General features: G+C 38.9%; 1 protein-coding gene across 13 annotated transcripts in view; it reads left to right on the top strand.

The window, feature by feature from the left end:
- Positions 1 to 18,034, top strand: part of ARHGAP28 (Rho GTPase activating protein 28) — a 242,221-nt gene extending 224,187 nt beyond the window's left edge. For 9 of the 13 annotated variants that reach the window (XM_041768083.1, XM_041768063.1, XM_041768074.1 and 6 more), the window contains one exon: positions 1,701 to 5,938. In XM_041768083.1, the coding sequence (XP_041624017.1) occupies positions 1,701 to 1,795 (95 nt within the window). In that variant the 3' untranslated portion in view covers positions 1,796 to 5,938. Of the gene's footprint in view, positions 1 to 1,700; positions 5,939 to 12,723; positions 12,776 to 17,912 lie in introns of those variants that run through there. The other 4 variants (XM_041768039.1, XM_041768022.1, XM_041768030.1 and 1 more) reach the window with 3 other exon arrangements.
- Positions 18,035 to 22,466: the final 4,432 nt, after the last annotated feature.

Genomic DNA, 22,466 nt, shown 5'->3' with positions numbered 1-22,466 from the left:
CTCTGCACAGTCTGGGTGAACCACCCCAGCTCCCATTATAGCCAGCACCTCCATGTGTACCTCCCTTCGTGTTCCTACCTGCTGCTCGGGGCCTTGCTCCAGCCCCCATTCTCTCCTGCACCCAGCTTTTCCCCCCCAACTGCATCATTTCCAACTGCATAAACATTTTTGATAATTTCTCTCATGGTCAAGACTCTCTCTTGACCTCCACCCTGCCCCGTCCCCACACCTTCAAGCCTATTTCCATTTCAGCGTTCTGCTTTACAGCAAAAACTCCTTGAATCCATTTTCTGTCCTCTAGTTTCTTCCTCTTGTTCTCTCTTGAAACCACTCCAGTCAAGTGTTACCCCGCAACACTCAACCAAAATTGCTCTCTTGTTGAGGCCACTGGAGAACTCTTACCTTGTGAAATCCAGTCATTCGTTCTGTCTTGATAACTGCCTGAATTGATCTTTCCCTCCTTTGAAAACACACTTTCTTCACCTGGTTTCATTGACAACCTAAGCTTTTGGGTTTTGTCCCACTTCACTGGCAGCTCCTGAGTCTCTTTTGCCTGCTACTTCTCATCCTCTCAACCTTCAATGTGGAAAACTGTGGGGTCAGGCCCCACAGTTATGTGTCTATAAGACACATAACTTTTTTGGTGAGTTCAATCCATCTCATTGCTTTAAATACACCTAATATGCAATGCCTTACAAATTATTTCCAGACTTCCTCTCAACACCAGCCTTGCAGATCTATTCATCAGGCACATTTTGCCATGGAGCCTTTGTACTAGGCACATTTTGCTATGCTCTCCTTTAGATTATTCGTTTCTCACTCCTTCACCTCCTGCCAGGTGTTTGCCTCTATGTCACCTTCTCAAAGATACCTTCCAGGATCTTACTTTCTCTAGGTGTGCCTTCCCAGCTTTGTTCTCTCATGTACTTAGCACCACCAGACTTATTTTATATTATACTTGCTGATTTGCTGGTTGTCTTTTATCATTTTGAATGTAAGTGCCCTGAGGGCAAGTATATTTGACTGTCTGATGCATTTCTGTAGCCCTAGCCCCTGGAATTGTGCCTGGCATATAATAACTTTCAAGAAATATTTTATAAATGAGTGAATGAATCAAGCAAGTAATCAAATATTGGTAGTTTTGTTTGAGACTTTGGTGTAGATTTCAAACACTCTATGTAAAGATTTTCAAATGTATTTGCCTCATGAAATGATCTTTTTGTTGTTATCATTTCTAGATCTCCTGCCTATGGGCATTGCATCTTTATGTAAAGAAACAAAATGACCATTCCTAAAATGAATTTGATTTTAATCTTTTCTAGCCCTAGTCAAGTTACTATGTGTAAAACCGTTAGAGGACACATGTTATTATATAAATTATCAGTTTATACCTTAAACGGGTTCTTGCCATGTTTTTCTAATTGATGTGGTAAGTCTGGGGAACAATTTGCCTATAGTTGGTAGTCTTTTTTCCCCCACAATTTTGCGTGGAATTTATTTGAGTATTTCGCAGTCAGAAAGAAACAAAGAGAAAGAAAGGCAGGCAGGCAGACTGGCTTTGCTAAAGAACCTCTAATATGTATCTACTTACTTTTGGCTGAGAGAACTATATTGGCCTTATTCGAACCTTACCAACATTCATGTGCACACATAAAAGTGTGTACTCTCGAAAACATTCTCTGATTTTCTCTTTCCTTTAGGGCAGCATTGCTTGGATCCAGATGCTTATATATTGGATGTATATCATGTAAATCCTCAAGCAGAGTGGGTGATAAAACCCCAATCAAGTTTTTGAAATACCCCCAGGATGGCACCTATCATGTATTATATGCCAAGAAGATTCTACATTTGGTAGGGAAAATAACAAGACTACTTTTGACATGTTTATTCCAATAACCCTCGTGGTGTTTCTCAGCCCAAGTGGCATCTCCCAGTGTTGTCAGCATGAATTGTTGGAGGAGGAACTGGTAGACTGAGCTGAGGCTTTCTCCTATGGTTCTTTTCTCCTATGGAAAGACAAGGTGATTGTTCCAGAAGAAAGGCCAATCTAGTATATGGAACTCTGATCCAGTACTTTGACTTCACAACAGAAATGAATTTGGTCCTATGCCTAGAGATTAAAAAACACTTCTCTATGTAGCAGATGCTACCAAACACAAGAGGTGGAAGAGTTTTTTTTTTATACTTATATGTTACATACATATGTTGATCTTTTTGAACAAGAATGACAGAAATATCAGTCATTTCTGTTCAGCAAAAGAATTCAGATCGGCTTTTCAAAGGGAATCAGTTTCTGAATTTCTGCATACAATATTGACTTGCTCCGAAATTGGAGGAGGATGAACTTTGGTTGAAAGAACACTGTATTGTTATGTATGTTGTACTGTATTATGACTATCTGCATTTTGGTGCAAATGAACATTTCTCTATTGTGGACTATTGAAAATTGATGTTTTTCAAGCTTATTTTCTTATGAGCACAGGTTCCATAACAAAGGTTAGTTTGACAGAGGGTGTTCTTATACTCTCATAATCTTCTGTGTGGTTAATAGTCATAGAACCTCTATCTTTTCATTGTGATTACGGTGCTCAATGAATAGCTTTCTGTGTGCCAAGCACAGATTTCCTTTCCTGATCCAACATATCATTTTTTTTTTTATTTTACAACTGTAGATAGTCACTTCTGTAGCCCCAATTTAAAAATATAGCATTGCCTTTATCCAACTGCTCTTTATGCAAGAGTACTGAAAAATACTGTTATATCCAGATTTTATATGCTGTAAAAGCAAATTTTGTTTCTGTTCATCAATCATAGACATGGCCAAGCACTATGGATTAGCCTCAGGCTTTAAAATCAGATGCATATTTGGTAAGCCGGAAACTATCTCACTGTGAAGGTCCTGCAGAGCCATTTTCCAGACTTGCAATTGGCAAGAACACACAGTCTAATGGAGAGCAAATCTGAAATGTGCTGAGGGGTCAGACAGCTCTGCCTTTCATCTTGAGACTGCAGATACAGTTCTTCTAGGGTTAGCTAGAAATGGGAACAGAGGTCTCATTTATCCCACATATGTGCTTTGGATTAGAATCCGCAGATTAGGATTTTGATGAATTTATATCAATTTTAATGAGCTTTAATGCCCGAATGACTCTCTTTTGCAGTTCAAACAATAAAGTTGCTCAAAATACAGAAAACAAAAAAAACAAAAAAAAAATACAGAAAACATTTTGCCAGTGTTTTGGTAAATGTTTTTACCAATGTTTCTAGTTACCAGTTCTCAAAACTTAATGTGATAATAATTTAAGCCCACATATAGAAGATTTTTTTTTCTTTTCTTTTTCAAAAGCAGGGCTTGAACTCAAGACCCTGAGATCAAGACCTGAGCCAAAATCAAGAGTCGGATGCTTAACCGACTGAACCACCTTGGTGCCCCTAGGAGAAATCTTTTATATGCTGCATTATGCCTTGATAGCTCTAAAAAACATTATTTATTTTCAACATGTAGATAATTATGTTTCTGGCCATTAGGATTTTTATTATATTTTTATAAAAAACTCAAATATCCATTCATTTTATTTGAGAATTTTTATTTCCTATGCCTGAAAACCCTTTAGAAGATAAACATGTATCCTGTAGGTTTTTAATTTATTCCTACATTTCATCATTTTTTAATGTTTGGTTAATTGATGGCATGTGAGTTTACATAATGAATTTCAAGAGTTTGAAAAAAATGCTTTTATTGTTTTTGTAATACGGACAACGGGAGTAAATATTTTTTGCAGTTGCTAACTTCCAAGGCATAAGATGGCAGTAATTTATACTCACACATGGAAGAAATTCTTCAAATTAGATATCTATACTTCTATGTATACATAAAAACAGGGACTGATTTTTCTCATTGTGTTTTCCCTAATTTCAAATAGTTACATTCTATTGTGTTTTTATAGGAGATTTACAAATCTAATTTTTTACTTGAGAATTTTCCCATCTTCAGACTGAAAACACACTAAAGCCTATATATAAGATCTGAAGGTTTTAAGATTTACTCTACTTGTCATTAGTTTAAATAAGTAGCTAACAGATGACAGATAAACAACAGTTTTTAAATTTTTTACCCACTTTTGTGTGGTGTCAGATGTCAAAGACTCAGCTGAGTCAATAGCTTTAAATTAATTACTTGAATGTATTTAAGGATGTGTGACAACTTTCAGGTAACTGTGTATTATGGAAGGCATGTCAATGCCAAATAACTTTTATTCTTAGTCATAGGATTAACTAAGTGGTTGAAGGAGAATTTTCTGTAGACACACAGACTAATAAGAGTAGAGGTTCTTTTTACTAATTTTATTTTTAAAGAATTAAACAAACCCCTACAATTACAATTCAAAAATGTCTATCAAATAATTATTGAAACCATCTTTGTTTTATCAAAATTGTTTTAAAATAGTTACAGTAGTCTGTAAAACTGAGTAATAAGTTTGCAAACAAAAGAAGAGTCAGATCCTGGGCTTCTAGATTCAGTTCTTACTAGCTTCCTCCCCTCTTCCCAAGTGCTCTTGATATACGGTTAGGAAAATAATATCCAGGAAAGTATTAGAGAATGTTAACATTTTAGTGACACTTAATCAGAAAAAGCCCTAGAGCTGGCTCATTGTTTTCTCCATTTTGCGAAAGAGGATTCCTTTGTCAAGCAGCTCATTGAGGGATATGATTCTTGGAGCCAGTGATCTTCAAATAAACTGGAATATTAATTTCATTACAATGTGTACACAGTATTAACTACCTCACTTGCCTTTCTTGGGAAAAAAATGACTTTAACAGTTTTTGTTACAAACTTTCTCTGAGTCTTATTATTTAAGTCACTTCAGTTAGCTTTCAGTGTACATGTAATATACATTTAATGATGTAAAAATGTTTAGCACAAGCTTTAAAGCCAAAAATACTCTGTAACTGTGACGTGTGGTATACTCTGAGATAATTCGTGTCCTTTAGTTATTGTCTTATGTGTTTCACCATGTTGCAATGCAGGTTTTCAAGTGTGGGAATTAATAGTCATCTCTTCTTTCAGGCATTTTTCAACTGCTTTCCCCATATTGCACTTGGCTGAAAAGTAACATGAGATTAAATTGTCCCTTCTTTCTTTGAAGCATATTTCAACTGTTTTTCAGAAATGTTTTACATGCCTGAAAAGAATATATATTATGGGATTAAATATTTCCTAGTTTCTGACAGGCATTTTCAACTGTTTTCCATAAATATGTCATTTAATAATAATATGACATGGATTAAGATGCTTCTTTCAGACATTTTAAATAGTTTTACACATACAGCTTAATTTAAAAACTACATCTTTTCTTTCATTTTCCAACTATTTTCTAAAACTATGTGCTCTGATTAGAAAATTATTTAATGTCACAAGAAATGCCAATGTTTTATGTTGTCTTCCATCTCAAAAGTTAATATTCTTTCGTTCCAGCTTTCATTGTTAGGTATAATATATATGTTGCATTTTATCCATAAAAATAAAGAGAAAAAAACCAAAAGCATTGTCACAAGAATTCTTATAATTCAGCTAGTCTAAGGGTACCACGGTGCTGGTGAAAGAACAAGAGCTTTAAAATCAGAATGTATGTGTCTGAGCCCACTCTCTGTCACTGACCCACCAGATGGTGGTCTTGTACAAAAGCCATATCACACAATAGTGATGGACAGTTGTGGATAGGGGATGAATTGAATAAACAACAGTTTCCTAAATTTGTTTGAGTTTGGGGCAGGTATTTAATATGTCTTTCTAAAAAAACGTTCTCAATACAGAAAAAACATTTGACAAAATTTAATACCAGTTCATGATTTTTTTTAGGAAAATTCAACATTGTGTATCTTGTCTTGTGCAAAAGGCAAGAAAGAAAAGGCATAAAGAAAAAAATACAAGTCTCTATTTGCAAATGATACGAGTATTTATGTGGGAAAGCCTAGAGTATCTTCAGCTGTTAGAACAATATTAAGATAATTTACCAAGGTCATGGTATACAAGATGATTATATAATAATCAATTACATTTTTATATTAGCAAATAATTAGAAAATGTTTTAACTTCCATTTCCTATAGCATCAAAAAACATAAAATACTTATGAAAACATCAAAATATATGCAAAACATGTATGCTAAAAACGAAAAACTGTTTTTGGTAGAAACTAAAGAATAGCTAAATAAAGGTATAGTTATACCATGTTTCTGTATGGGAGAGATGAATGGAAGAGCATTGGCAAGATGTCAGTTCCTCACAAACAGATTTATGGATTTAATGCAATCCCAATCATAACACTAATAGGCTTTTTAAGTAGAAATTGGCAAACTAATTATAAAATTTATATGGATGCAAAGGATCTAGAACATCTAAAGTAATACTACCCTCAAAAGAGAACAAAGTTGGATTTAGAATGAGGGACTTCAAGACTTACTGTAAGTCTACAGCTATTAAGACAAGATGATACAGAAGGAAGATCAACACCTATTATCAATGAAACAAAATAGCACAGAAAGAGGTGCTCACTTAAATGGTCATTTGATTTTCAACACAGGTGTGAAAGGAACCCTATGGAGAAAGGAAGGTACTAGAAGAACTAGATATACATATCACAGGGTATACAGAAATTTGCCCAAAAGGGATCATATTGTTAATTTTAATGCCTGAAACAACTATGCCTTCAGAAGAAAACAAAATAGCTTTGTGACTTGGGGATAGGCATAGCTTTCTTAGAAACAGAAAACTGCACTTTAAAAAAAAAAAAACTTAATAAATTCAACAAAATTTAAAGCTGCTGCTTAACCAAAGAGACCATTAAGAAATCAAATAAGCAAACCACAGATTAGGAAAAAACACATATTTGTAAATCATATATTTGACAAAAGACTGACATTCAGGATATATAAAGAATTCACTAATGAAAAGACAAACACATTTTTGAAATGGGCATAATAACTTGGATATTTCATGAAAGACGATAATACAAGTGGCCAATAATCACATAAAAACACATTCAACATCATGTGCTGTTAGGGAAATGCAAAATAAACCACAAGGAGATATTACTACGTACCAACCAGAACAATTAAAAGTGAAAAGGCTGACCATTCTGAGTGTGCAAGAATCAAAACCCTTATAATTGCCGATATAAAATGGTATAGTCATTTTGGAAAAGTGTCTAGGAGGCTTTTTTGTTTGTTTTTGTTTTTTTTTATCATTCTAACCATACAACTACCAGCTGCTATCTGAGTACAGATAACAGCATAAATGAATCTCAGAAACATTATGCTGAGTGAAGAAAGTTAGACACAAAGGATTACATACTGTACAATTTCATTTACATGAAGTGCTAGGATAAGCAGAGCTAAACAAAGGTGGGGGAGAAAACCCAGAATGATGATTGCCTCTGTGGCGGTGGGTATGGAGACTGGGTGGAGGAGGCATGGGGCCTTTCTGGGGAATGGAAACATTTTTTATGTGCCATCCCATGCGAGGACCCCTGGCTACATGGGCCTGTTGAGCACTTGATATGTGACGAGTCTGAACTGAGGTGTTCCAAGTATAAAATACACACCAGATTTTGGAGACTTGGTAGGAAAGAATGTAGTACATCTCATCAGTAATATTTTACTGTTACATGCTTGATTCTAATATTTTAAATATTTACATTAAAGTGATTAAAATAAATTTCAGCAGTTTCTTTTTATTTAATGTAGCTAGTAGAAAATTCTAAGTTATATATGTGGCTTACATTATATTTCTGTGGAGCAGTATTGTTTTATATTTTGATCAGTGTCTGGGTTATAAAGATGTACATACTTGTCAAAACATAGTGAACATTTACTTAAGATTTCTGCATATCATTATATGCAAATGTTACCTCAAAAGAAAATAATTTGCAAATAACCAATATTGAACTTTAGGTAAGGAGATGCATACTGGAGTATTTCATGGAAAGTGTATTGGTGTCTGTAACTTATTTTGAACTGTATAAAAATATGACAGATTGATGAATGAATAGAGGGATACATGGATAGACATGCACCAGGCCAAATAGAGTAAAATATTTTTGATATAATGGTGGTGGTTATAGCACTATTCAATGTAATATTCTCTATGTTTGAAATTTTCCATAGAATTTTGAAAAAAAAAAGAATTATTTTAAAAAATGTTTTTCTTTTTAAAAAAGTTTTTAAAGATTTATTTCCTTCTTTTAGAGAGAGTGAGGAGAGCATGAGTGGGGGAGGGGCAAAGGAAGTGGAGGGCAGAGTGGGGGAGAAAGAGAATCCTCAAGCAGACTCCTTGCTGAGCAAGTAACCCCATGTGTGGCTCTATTCCTATGTCCTAGGATCATGACCTGAGCCAAATTTAAGAGCCAGTTGCTTAACTGACTGAGCCACCCTGGCACCCCTGAAAAAAAATTCTTAACACAAAAACATAAAAGCAGATTAAAGAGAATCAGGGATTTGGGCAATGCTGAGGTTCCCCTTAGATGTTTCTTTTTCTCTTCCCCACAGTAAATTACACTTTCTCCAAATATCTTCAGACAGAAGTTGAGTGGGGGTGAGAAGCAAAGAGAATGGAGAGGGTATGCTTTTGAAGTTTTACCTGAGCTATGTCAACTAGCAAGCGTATGTGTATTCTTAGTTTGTTTATAGCTTCTAGCTGACACTAATCTATTCTGAGTGTTTTGCAACCTCACCACCTTCTTCCTCACTGTGTAGCTGTGGGCCAGTGCTGGACTGTAGCTTGTGTCCTTAGATGACAGGGGCTTCTCTCCCACCACTCACCCTCACCCACTACATCTCACTTCATGCTGCCTTGGGGCTCCAACCTAACGACACGACAATCTAAACATATAAGTGCCAGAATCAGTAAGAACATACCTATCACGAATGATCAGTGGATTCACCCATCTAATAATCTATTGCCAAACACGGTGGTGGAAGCTATTTTCTAGTTTCATAAATCTTTAATCCTGCAAAACAGCTTCTTATTTTAAAGGAGTGACTTATCAGTTCAGCTTAAACAACAGATGTTTTGGAAGGAGTTGCAAACTGATCTAGTTCTAACAAGCAATCCAGAGTTCTGTTCTCCATTATCAGTTACATAACCCCTAGCCCTACAACTCTAGATTCAGCAGTGCAGTAGTTTAAGATGTATTATATAGTGATGCAGATAATAAACACAAAATATACTGAACATAAAAACATCCTCCATGTCAATTTAGAAAGTTAACATCACTGCATGCCATTTTGTCCATAGGTATAAGCAAAAGGTTCACAAAAAATTCTCAGGATGCCCATGTGCCACTGGCAACCTCTGTCTGAAGGAGTGTGAGAAGTTACAGGTTTCAAAAGTTCACTTGATAACAACAAATAACAGAAACGTGTTCATCTTTTGGACACTACATAAAATTATTATGCAAAAATGTTGAAGAGGTCACCACGAAACAAGGCAGTCCCAGGTGTTTCTCTGAGGTTGAGGTCTTCCTCCACAATTCATACAGAGGAATTGTTCTCTTTTGTCTTTCTGTACCCACTAGAGCCAGAATAATATATCAATATATTCATTGCACTGCCCATTATGTGGAGTAAAGGGTTGCAAAACTCAACAGTTTAAAAGGATAGGTATGCATCATAAGATCTACCTTTTACTAAAAGCAATGCTCCTCAGCAATACAGTTAACATGTTCTCTTACTGGGTTCCCAAGAGAAAGGAGCAAGAAAGTTAATCTAAAGTCAGATTTCCAGGAGCACCTGGGTGGCTCAGTTGGTGAAGAGTCTGCCTTCGGCTCAGGTCATGATCCTGGGGTCCTGGCTTTGAGGCCCGCATCTGTCTCCCTGCTCAGTGGAGCCTGCTTCTCCCTTTCCATTGGCCCATTCCCCACCCTACTCATGCTCTCTCCGCCCCCAAATATAAATAAATAAATAAATAAATAAATAAATAAATAAATAAATAAATAAATGTATCTCTTTAAAGTCACATTGCTATAGAGATACAGAAAAGATCATGTCATACCTTATTTTTTAACAGTCCTTCCATCCATAACATTTAACACACTTAATATATATACAAAGTAATATATATATAATCATTAGGACCTTTTCCATGAGACAGTAATCTTCCTTTCATCACTTGACCAATCCATTTAGTATATGTCCAATTAATCTTAATGGGGCTCCAGTTACCTTTATCCTGGAGATTATGGGCATGTTTACATCAAATAATAGTACGTGATAGTTTAACACATCAAATCATGGTGCTGCATAATTTTTATCCAGTTTAGTAAAAATGTCCCCATTTAAATATTCCACACTTAGCATGTCTCGAAGTGAATTTTTATATCTTTATGCCAAAATCCATTCTAACCATATGTTGGTTTTTTAAAATCTCAGTTTAGAGCAACTTTTTTTAGGTCCTTAAGTCAAAACTCTTGGAGTCCCTTGGATCCTTTCTTGTCACAGCCCACATCAACTCATTGGGAAACCATAGGGGTGATCACATTTAAAATTTAAAAGCACAGTCACATTCTAGTCATAAAAGAACACAGGTAGGCCCAGGTCCTTCTAGCTTGAACCTGTAAACGTTTAGATTCTGTAACTTTTACCTCTGAAAAGAGCCTGTCATTATCCTAGAGAACATTCAGGTTTCTGGGTATTTGTCATAGACAGCAGCAGAGGATTTGGGTTCTAGTTCAGGACTAGTTGGTGCAGACTGAGCTGTAGAGTGATGTTGTGTTGCTATTGTCCTCTTGTGTTGGAACTCTTCAGCAGACACAAGTTCTTCAGGTCTTCCTGTTTCACAGGGACTTTAAAGCGTCATCCACACCTGTGGTAGAAGTCAGGCACCCCATGACCCCACACCCAGGAGCACACTTGGGGGCCTTGGGGTGACTGGGAGGAGGGTGGGCAGGGAGCACTTCCTGATGTTCCTTTCCCCTGTAGCACAGCTTCCTGTGTCCTAGGCAGCCTTATGGCACTCCGTCTGCTTTTTTGGCCTCCTCTGAGGTGGACAGAGGGCTCTGGGCCCTTCAGTGTGGATGGGAGCCCGAATGGGACAGGCGCTACCTCTGCTGCTCACTGCTAGATTCAAGTCGTAAACATGGGGACTGCATACATCTAGAAGTGCTACATCTGTCCTTTGCAGCTCAAAGGGCCTCCTTGTCTGTATCCGCCTTTTTTAAGGTGAGCAGACTAGGCTGTCTGTGTCTCCCCCCCCCCCACACACACACAAATATGGCTTCATTTCAGATGGTTCATTTCCTTGGATGTAGCTCCTGGCCTTTGGCTCATAGACACTGAAAACCAAAGGAATGTGCTTCCCACCTGCTCTTTTCTTTTTGTATGCATTAGGTTAATTTGAAAAATGGATTTGTCCTCCCATGGTAGTTTCTTGCCCTGGTCCAATGAGGCATTTTTTTCTGTCCCATAGCTAATGAAGCAGTCATCCCTAGGCACCCAGCTAACCACTTCAAGGGCACACTTAGATTATCTATTCCCATGGTTCTTAACCAAGGAGTGCATGTTGTCCTCTTCTGGCCATCCCAGAATGTTCTTATCCTGAAACCTGCAGTCTCTACTAGATCAATCTGGAATTATATCAGCTGTGTCAGTTGATGGAGGGCATTATCTCAGTTCCAGAGATCTCTACAAAATGTAGTTCAACAGCAAAGCAAACAGACTGAAAAGAATCAGGAGCTCCAGGGATGATAGGGGGTCCCATAAGACGTTTCTCTTACCTTCCTGGTGGTAAAGTGTATATTTTCTGACAGCCCACAGACAGAAGTTGGAAAAGGATAGAAGGGGCACCCTCTAAAGGTTCATCAGAGTTTTAACAATCACATCACACTGCTCAGATGGTCCTTTATATATGTTGTAACAGCCATTGTCAGTAGTTGCTCTGAATTTTTATAACCTTTTTATCACTACACAGCAGTGGAGTTTGCTGTAGTCCTGAGCTCTGTGTCCTTAGATGACAGATTGGGATCAGGCTTCTCTACCGTGTAGTCTTCACTATGTTGTATTACTAGAGGACAACAGACACTTAGCCATAGGTAATGACTGATCAATCGGATTCCTAAAATTTAAGATTTCTGCTCAGCAATATACCATTAAGAAAATGAAAAGGCACATCACAGATTGGGAGTAAATGTGTGTGCATGTGTACTCAGAATACGTAAAGAACTCTAACAACTCAATAATACAGAAGACAGCTTTTTTTTTTTTTTTTTAATGGGCAAGAGATTTGAACCACTATCCCACTGAAGCACAGAAATGGTCACTATAAAGAGGTACTCATCATCAGACATCAGGGAAGTGCTAGTTAAACCACAACCACAAGAATATCAAAATAGATAAAATTAAAAAGTAACAATACCAAGTGTTAGCAAGGACATGGAGTAACGCATTCTCATTCATTGCTAGTTGGAATGTAAAACAGGAGAACCATTTTGGAAAACTAGCAGAATAGCATGAAGTTAGGCATACACTTACCCTATAACCTAGAAATTCAACTCCTAGATATTTACCCAAGAGAAATTAAAGCATATATCCACACAGATGTGTATAGAAATGTTCACAGTTTTATTTATAATAGACAAAACCTGGAGAAGAGAGAAATATGGTTCATTCATTCAATGGAGTATGACTCAACAATAAAAAGGGTTTTTTTGTTTTTGTTTGTTTTTTTTAAGTAGGCTCCACACCCCGCATGAAGCCCAGTATGGGGCTTGAACTCATGGCCCTGAGATTAAGACCTGAACTGAGATCAAGAGTCAGCCATTTAAACAAATGAGCCACCCAGGTGCCCCCAAAAGGAATTTTAAATACAAATATGAATTTCAAAACCATGCTCTGTGAAAGAAATTAAACATAAAAAGGTATGTACATGATTCAATTTATATAAACTTCAACAAGAGGAAGTAAGCTATGGTGGTAGATACAAAAAAAGAAAAAAAAGGTTCCTCTCATAGAAGGGGCTGGCTAGACCTGGACACGAGGTAATTTTGTTGGGTGCTCCATGATCAGACCTGACCTACCTTGTACTTTTTCTCTCATTACACCAGGGTCCCTGTTTCAACCAGGGAACTTCAATCTCTTATGTCCTCATACCACCCACCCCATCGCCAATAGTCCCATTACTACCATGAGAGCAGTTTGTCAGCTGGGCTGTTACAGGTGCTCCCACCATACATCCTGCAAAGCCTAGGTACAGCTACCTTTTTAGAGCCTTCCCATTCCTTCCTACCCCACTGTACCATAAGTTAGCCCTTGATTTTATACTGTTTTAAGGTGCATGTATGCCTTTTGGTCCTAGCAATTTTTAAATAGAGCATTTTTTTCCCATTTTCATCTCACCATGCAGTTCAAATGCCAAGTTAGCATTTAATTGGCAAATATTTGTTGAGAAATGTTCAACAGTCCGTCATGTATCATTCCTAAATACCAGAAAGATTACAGCTGCAAAGACAGACCAAATGGAACATTAATATCACAGAAGACCTATTTGTTGGGCTCTATCTGACAAGTCAAAGAAGCAGTCTTTGTTTTCAGCTTTGATGGAAAATGAGGTACCTGACAAATACCTGGCAACTCCAGTGGTATTGATGGGGACCCAAGGGATTGACGAATAGAAGGGCCTAAGAAAATTGGAATTGAATTTCTTTCATTGCTTTGCTCCTTTCATTTTGAAGTGTGGGTGATTGCCACCTTCCAGCATCTTTTCTCCATCTAGGACACATTTCTTCTGCAGGAGCTTAGGAGAAAACAGCCAGCTTGTTTTATAATTGTCAGGATAAAATGAGAATATCAACTAAATATCAGTTTCCTAACTATGAGGAAATTGGAGGAAAAAGTGGGGAAAAATGAAAAAAGATTTAGTGGGAAAAAACAGAAAACATTGAAGAAAAAAGGGGGAGTCTGTGGGATGCAATTGTAATTGGTCCTATTTTTTCCATAATTGATTAATTCAATTAACCAGAACTTCATCAAAGATTTTCACATCTAGGTCCAAAAGTAAAGTCAATCTATAATTGTCTTAATTTCCTTACCTTGTTTTGGAAGTGGAATTATACCAGACTTGAATGGCTAGAGTAGCTTTCCCACTTTTTGTCTTCAACTTTGAAACAGTATGTTAAATGTTTAAAGGAAGCTTGGAAGGGAGGGATTGCCAAGGGGCATAAGGAAACCTTTGGGGGTGATATGTTCATTATCCCATCACATGATGATAGATATGCTAAAACTCATCAAACTGTATACTTTAAATATGTGAAGTTTATTGTATGTCAATTATACCTCAATAAAGGTGTAAAAAAGTTAGGTCTGTGCTTGGGCTCCAAAACTGGTGGCAGTGCACTGAAGTCCCATGCCAGCTGGACCCTGGGAGAGAACCATACTTTGCCCAATGCCATTATCTGAGAAAACACCAGAAAGGCATATCATAGGGAAAACATTAAAATCATTACACTGTCAAGAAAGACAACCAAGAATATCTTGTGTGAAAAATTATCGTTTCCAATGGAACAATTTCTGAAAGAGGCTGGATCTTTGCGTGCTCCTTCCCAGTATTTCAGACAGTCCAAGATTCCTCAGGCTAACGACTTCAAAGCTGGCTTGAAAGTGGAGTGTGTTACCTTCACACTGTTTCTTCAGCATGTACTGCTACAGTTGCTGGAATTACCTGGGTAAGGGGCCAGATTACCATTAGCACTGGACTGTAATGAATGACAATGGAAAGGACTTAAGGAGGGCTGTAGGTTCCTTGGACACACAACCTGCACATTGGGACATGTGCAGGAAAAAGAGGGCTCCACTTTAGTCTTCTCTGGAATTCCAGATGAATGTATCCTCTCAGCCAATGTTTCTTTTATGAATTCTAAATGGATCTGAAATCACAACTTCGACATTCTCTAAGAAGGAATTACCAAAGCCAGCCCTAAATAATTTAAAGTGGGAATAAAACTTGAAGCACTAGACAGAATCCTATCTCATCTGCCCTACAACTCCTGTAGGTGTTAGAGATGATGAAGTTTATATTGCCTTTGAGAAAGAGAGAGAAGTTTTTCATTATTGCTACAGTACCATTCCGAGGTATTTTCCTAGTTGGGTAACATTCCCAGACAGGTGTCTGAGACCATGAAGAAATGTTGCTATTACAAAAACTGCAACAGAAGTACAGGCTCCTTCCAAAGTAACTCGGTGTTCAATGCAGTCCATATAGAAAACTGCTCCCAAGCACCAGCACAGTGGGTCAAGAAAGCAAGATAGTTTAAACCACCTATACAGACGTCAGCCTCTGAGAAGGATGGTTTTTAAAAATGCCCCCCCCCCCAAATCAGCATCCATACTTTTTTAAAATGCCTAAAATTAAGAAAAAAGGGTTTTTAGAAAGTCATCCCATTTTGTGTTCTCCTACATCTCAGTTTGCATAAAGTCGCTACCCAGAGCCCCTGGCCTTCCATTTGGCAAGGATGGCATTACTCAGACAACCACCACAAGGATATCTGCCGTCTGTGACTCTGGTAACAGGGAAACTTGAGTGCTCCCCTGCAGCAGGAGATGCCCACACTTGCTGGCCAGCTCCTGGGGTAGCATGCTGGATGGTGCCCTCCAAACTGGACCAATCATGGATTCCTCCTCAAAGGGAGACATGGCCGCTGCCTCCTCTTAGGGAAATGACTCTATCCATCTTCCTTTAGTGAAGAACACTTGCTCAAGATAAACTGATCAAAATAAATCAGCAAAAGAAGACATATCAGGACACAGAAGTAACAAATGACATGCTACAAACCTCCACCTAAAGCTCTCCCATTCTCCTCTAAGCTCCCCACGATAGAGCTACATGCATTGGATGCAGAAATTCTGTCTTAAGAGGAACTGACACACCCGCATGCATGAAGAGCAAAGGCACTCTTATAAACCCACTTATGCAACAAACCAACTCTGAGCCCCACCTGGAGAAATCCATAAACTCTTACCTTTACTATAGGAACTCTTTTCAGGCTGGGTTAGCTATATCAAGCTCATCACCAGTTCTGAATTGATTGTCATTGGAGTCTTCCAAGGACAACTATCGGAAGTCAGGAAAATCCACACACAGAGAACTGAGGTCCCAGGTCAACTCTCGGACCTCAGCTCAGTGTACTCAAAGGATTTCCACTGTGGGCTGTGGAGGAAGCTTCTCACAATTGGGTGCACCTCAAAAAGCTCTTCAGTAGACATGCAGGTTCTACTGTGACCAAGGGGTCAATACAGGGAAATATAGGAGACTGAGGCTAAGGCCAGCATTAGAGCCAGGCCACCACATCAGACGACTTGGCAATCAACAAGGGGCTTTGCGTCTGTTCAGACTGCACACATTTCTCTGATGTACCAATGTATCCTCAGTTGAAAAGTGGGTTTGTTGCTCCAAGCAGTCTTCCTTTAGCAGAAGATCTCCCTGAAAATTGGAAGGCCAACATTATAATCTACTTCTCTAAGAATCACCAGAAGGATGAGGACTACCATACTCAAAATGATAGTTCTTTGCATCTTTTCTTTTTTAATTGTACACTTTACAAATATACCACTACCCCTTCTGCCTTAGTTGTGACAGCCAAAAGTATGTCCAGACAAATGTTCCCTATGGGGTAAAATGGCCCCTTGATGAGAACCACCAAACTACATCACTTCTGTGAGTGTTCTATCTGGTGGTATAATATTCCATTCATGTTCTCTTTGTTTCCAGACAGCAAATAACCATATAAATTACTTTCCTTGATGTTTTAAATTTATTTTTTATTTTTTTTTAAGTAAAGCTCTGAAATCTTTGGGAGAAAAAAAGAAAAGAAACGTAGATCTCCCTGAGTTCAGAGCCTCTACCATTAGGCTAGAAAATGTAAAAGCAGGTCATTCCACCCTGTGTTTCTGGAAAGGCTAAAGAGGAAATGTACATTTCCACAGTATTTTTCACAAGAAGCTTTATGAGCAGCTGTAACTATGAAAGCCCCAGATTCTATTAAAGGAAGGGCGAGTCTCACAGACCAATCTGTGAATCTCGAAAGGAGACATGAAATTCTATTTTAGAAAAAGAAAGGTAACTTAAGTATCTAGAGACCTGATAGATTAATGTAATGACTGTCCTACAAGACACATATAAAACAACAAATTTATTCCTTCCCTCCAGGAGCTCGGAGTCCAAACATGGGCTGAGGTCATGCACATATGGTCTTTCCATATCCCAACTTCCTCCCTTGCTGACCACTGATTTACTCATTGGAAGGGTGTTCACGAACACTGTTCACTCTGGACAATCTGTTTTGCCTGAGGAGGGAACTTGAGATGATTCTTCTACCTCCACCATGTCAGGGTCTGGGCTGCTGAGCAGGAGCAGGGGAAGGACACAGCTTCCATACTGTCAAAGTCACTAAAAGGTGTTTTGTCCTCAGCTCTATAAAAGTGATTAGGGCTTTCTCTACTCCATTAGAGTAGATAATTGGGATTTGGTGCTAGACATGTCTAATATTTTCTAACTACCCTGTTACTGATGGTGGGGAGGAAAAAAATCCTGGATGTTATGCACCTACCTTGCCAATTATAATCTCTAATCCAATGGCATCCACTTTGCTGCTAATCCCCAGGATGAGGCTGTTGACTGAGGAGATATGAAAATCCAGTGTGATGTTTACATCCCATCGGACATTGTATGCTTTCTTGACTGACATCTAAAAAATATAACCCTGAATATAGCATGAGCCCAGCCCAGGACACCCTGACCCAGAAAGTCTCAAACTCAGGCTCAAAGGTCATGAGCTGGGCTGGACTGGCTGGCTACAGTTTGGCTCCTAGATGAGGTGCAGTAGACTTGGCCCTTACTTCTTTTCTGATCCACTTCCATCCCCACCAGGTCACTTCTACTCTCTGAATCTCAGCTTCCTCATCTGTGAGATGAATCAAGTGTTGCTTTCAAAGAAGACATACCCAGTCATTGATGCTGAGCCAGACTGGAGCATGAAATGGCATATCTTGATCATCTATTGCCACGTAAGCATTCAGTTACCAGAAGAGGTTTGCATTTTTGACAAGTGCCAATCTTAAATTCTAGGATAATACTATTCAAAGTGTGGTCTGTGATCTGGTGCCAGCTGACAAACTGTTACTAGTCCAGGACAAGGTAGGCCAAAAGAATAGGAGGAAGCTCCAAGAAATGAATATGTAATAATGTGACATTTCCTCAAAGCCTGAGGACAAGACTGGTGAACTCATCTCATTGAATAGGGTATAGGGCAGTTTGGGTGGTCCTTGAATGGTGAACGCTATGTGACCTCAGCTGTATACTTTGCACAGGAGGACTTCTTTATGCTGCATTTTAAGATATGTCAGCCATAGGGGCACCTGGGTTGCTAAGTGGTTGAGCGTCTGCCTTTGGCTCAGGGCATGATCCTGGAGTTCTGAGATCGAGTCCCACACCAGGCTCCCTGTGAGGAATCTGCTTCTCCCTCTGCCTGTGTCTCTGCCTCTCTCTTCTGTGGCTCTCGTGAATAAATAAAATCTTAAAAAAAATCTGCCATCTATAGTCCAACATCCTATAATCTGTACACATTTTTCATTTATAATTTGTTTTTATAATCATTTGACTTTTAATTAAGATTTTAATGTAAATACAAACATATTTGGTAGCTATTGTAGGGAAGTAAATTTGACAAAGTGCTAAAACCATAGTGTGGTTTATGGAAAAGTAATACTGAGTCATGAATGAAACGGATACTTAAGTGGCCTTTACTTACCAAATTCAAAACAAAAAATAACTCTTAAGAGAGTTTTGATTTAAAAGGCTGACAGAAGCAGATGTTGGATGTTACACGATAAATATTAAAGCTTTGGGGGGTTTCACAAAGCTCCTTCAGTTGCTAAACTAAAAATCCATTTATAATCACTAAAAGATTAGCAAAAGATTGCATTGGAAATGTTTTCTTAGAAGCGTTAGGTGAAACACAGGAAAAATGGAGCTCAAGAACCACTTTCTAATCATGTGTTCAGAAACTGGCTATTAAGATTTAAGACCAACTCTTAAAATATATAATGGTTCTTTTCACTGCAATGTGGCAACTACACAGATATTGCTAAAAAGAATTAATTTGAACATGACAGTAAAAAGACAGGATATCTGGGAGATATCCCCCAGCTTTATTGCTAATAAGCAACTAGCTCTGAACTGAAAACATCATCAACCTGTGTTTGGTATCTAAGTTTTAAGTAGGAACATGTTCTGATGGCACCCCTGAAATTAGAGGAAAGCATTTCATAAGTTACCTGGATGGAGAACTTGCAACTGATTGTAATCATTCACAACTCCCTTCATGGAGAAAAGTCTTGCTATGAAATATGTCAGCTTAACTAAAATATATGCTTAGTGATGCAGGAAAAACTAATGTGGTAAATTGAAGATTATACTTTTTATAATGCAATAATATGGAAGTTGAATCCTAAATGGTACTACATGCTGAATTAGGATCTTCATGGAGCAGAAAAGCTGTGCCAGGAATGTCTGAAACGTAAGACAAATCCTTGTCTTATGTTTCTACAAAATAAAGTTAATTTGGTTCTCATTTTTTTAAGTGTAAACTGGATAATCAGTCTTGCTTATTTGTTGCTATCTTCAATATTTTAATGATTCTTATACTTCCATGGAAGGAAGCATGGCAACATTTTTTTTTCTGGGAATATATGATTGTAAAGGAAAAATAAAAAGCTTGGAAGAACACAGCTTTACAGATTTTTGACAAATTCCATAATTTAATAATGACTGTGAATGAAGGAGGTGATGATCTTAGTGTTACCAACCTGAAAAGCTACAGACATCTTATGAATGTGGCCAAAATGCTTTAAATTTTATTTTTCATTATTAGAATAGCCATATGTAGGAAAATCATGGCTCTGAAAAGTAATTTCAATAAAAGTTGATATAGAACTATAATTATGAAATAAATCATGGAACTAGTTGATAGACCAAAAATGAAGTTTGAAAATACAGCATCACTTTTTCATTTTGGATCAAAGTTAAAAATGATTATCTTGAACTTGCTGAAATTAATCTCCTGTCTTACACTGCAATCAACATATCTCTATGAGATTAATTTCTCTAGTGAGGTTTTTTAAATTTATGTGTGTGTGAGAGAGAGAGGGACAGAGAGAGGAGAATCCTCAAGTAGACTCTCTGATGAGTGCAGAGCCTGATGTAGATCTCAGTCTCAGGACCCTGAGATCATGACCTGAGCCAAAATCAAGAGTTAGATGCTCAACCAGCTGAGCCACGTAGGTGCCCTTCTCCAATGAGTTTTTAAAACAAAACATAGAAGTCACTTAGATATACCTTAGCACGTAATGTCATAAACCCAAATTATTTTATATAAATTAACAAGTAGGGATAGCTGGGTGGCTTAGCGGTTTAGCACTTGTCTTTATCCCAGGACATGATCCTGGAGTTTGAGGATTGAGTCCCGCATTGGGCTCGCTGCATGGAGCCTGCTTCTCCCTCTGCCTGTGTCTCTGCCTCTCTCTCTCTCTCATGAATAAAAATCTTAATTTTTTTATTTTTATTTATGATAGTCACACACAGAGAGAGAGAGAGAGGCAGAGACACAGGCAGAGGGAGAAGCAGGCTCCACGCACCGGGAGCCCGACGTGGGATTCGATCCCAGGTCTTCAGGATCAGGTCCTGGGCCAAAGGCAGGTGCCAAACCGCTGCACCACCCAGGGATCCCCTAAAAATCTTAAAAAGAAAAATAGAACATTTAAAAGTAACAAGTAGCAAACACATTTGTGGAATGACAAAATACTACAAGTATAATGGGGATTCTTTATATTAATCCCCTATATGCATACTTTCAATGAATGTGTACCGGTCTTAAAATTATCTTTTTCCTGTTTTATTTATTCTAAGGATGGTTAATAAAATGCTGGTTCATTCTGTGGTCTATAATTCAGAAAACTAGGTTTGTACTAAGTCTCCTTTTTCATTTTTCTAGTAAATAATTTATAGTATTTTACAAAAATATCAGTCCACAATGGATAGGAGACTTTTAGAAAAACTGGTCTTTCATTATTGACAATTTGAGAGACAAATTATTTAGTATTACATCTTTGCACAACTCTTCTCTGTGCTCTATTTTATCGAGGTAAAAAGTTTATTTAAGGCTCTGAGAAATTAAGCTATACTAATGAACGGCCTGTTTGTAGAGTTGATTTTTGGAATCAGGAAATTTCACAGTTGGACTTGGAAGAAATATAGTTCAGTATCCTGCCCAAGTTCGACGTTGGTTCTATAAAATACTGAGAGCAACAACAACAAAAACACCAAACCCCCTGGATTTAGGTCTTAACAGTGCAGTGTCGAGAGAGTAGGCTCTGGTGTCAGTGAATACATCCAAGCCTTGGTTGTGCTCCACCCTGTTGTACCACCTTGGACAGCGTACACCTAACTCCTCTGATAGACGCAGCGGCAGCCTCCTCGTTGGTGCAGTGAGAATAGTGACGACACCTGCCATAGAGTTCCTGCGGCCTGGCCTTCCTGAGACCGCAGGTGGAAAAGCGGTCGCCGTCCGGGGCTGGGGCCAGTCATTGTCCGCTCCCGCCGTCCTTGCTGTGCAGAGCACTTTCTCACCAGTGTTTCAGAAATGAGGACGTGCGGGCTTGGAGAACTAAATGACCAACTCTAGACCAGAAGCAGAGACACTTCTCGTTTCCAAAACCACGCTCTTTCCACCCCGGGGCTCAGCCTTCCAGGCAAGTGGATTGCTGGATCCCAGGAATGGGGTGTTCAGCCCCTCGGTCCTTACCTTCCTCAGTCAAGTCTCAACTGGCCTCCCCGTGGCTTCCATCTGTTGGGTCTGGCCATGCTCCCTAAAGCAAGAGAACAAACAAGGCATAGACACCTCGAATCCGAAGCCTCCGTCTGCCCCCACCTCCGCCCTCGGGAGGGGCCACAGCCCGGCCCCCACCGCTCCCGGCTGCCCTCCTCTGGGGGTCGGGGCTTCCGTCAGCTTCCCATCACCTCTCCCCAAATTTCTGAGCCTCCCCGGAACTCCCACCAGGAGGTCGGAGGGCCGGGTGGGTGAGCCCCTTCCAGGGCCGCCTTCACTCCCATCCCCCGTAATTGTTTCTCGCCCTGAATTGTCTCCGAGACCTTTTGAAAGGGCGACACCTAGCTTCCGTCGAAATCTCGCTGCCTTCTCAGCCATCCCTTTCGGCATCTCTGGGAAAGCCGCACTGCTCGCAGCTTCTCCCCCCACCTCCCGGGCCTTGCGGAGACCTGGCCTCTCTACGGATTAACCGCGCTGGAGCTGAAGCTCTTTGCAGCTTGGGGTGGCAGCGGTTCGGAGGGCGGATACGAATGACCCCGCCCCCAGGTACGAGTCCACAGTTCCGAGCCTTGCCAACCGCCAAGCCAACGGCCACCGAC

Source organism: Vulpes lagopus, chromosome 1, assembly GCF_018345385.1.
Source record: "Vulpes lagopus strain Blue_001 chromosome 1, ASM1834538v1, whole genome shotgun sequence".
In the NCBI taxonomy this organism is placed as follows: Eukaryota; Metazoa; Chordata; class Mammalia; order Carnivora; family Canidae; genus Vulpes; species Vulpes lagopus.
This window is presented reverse-complemented; position numbering and strand designations above follow the sequence as displayed.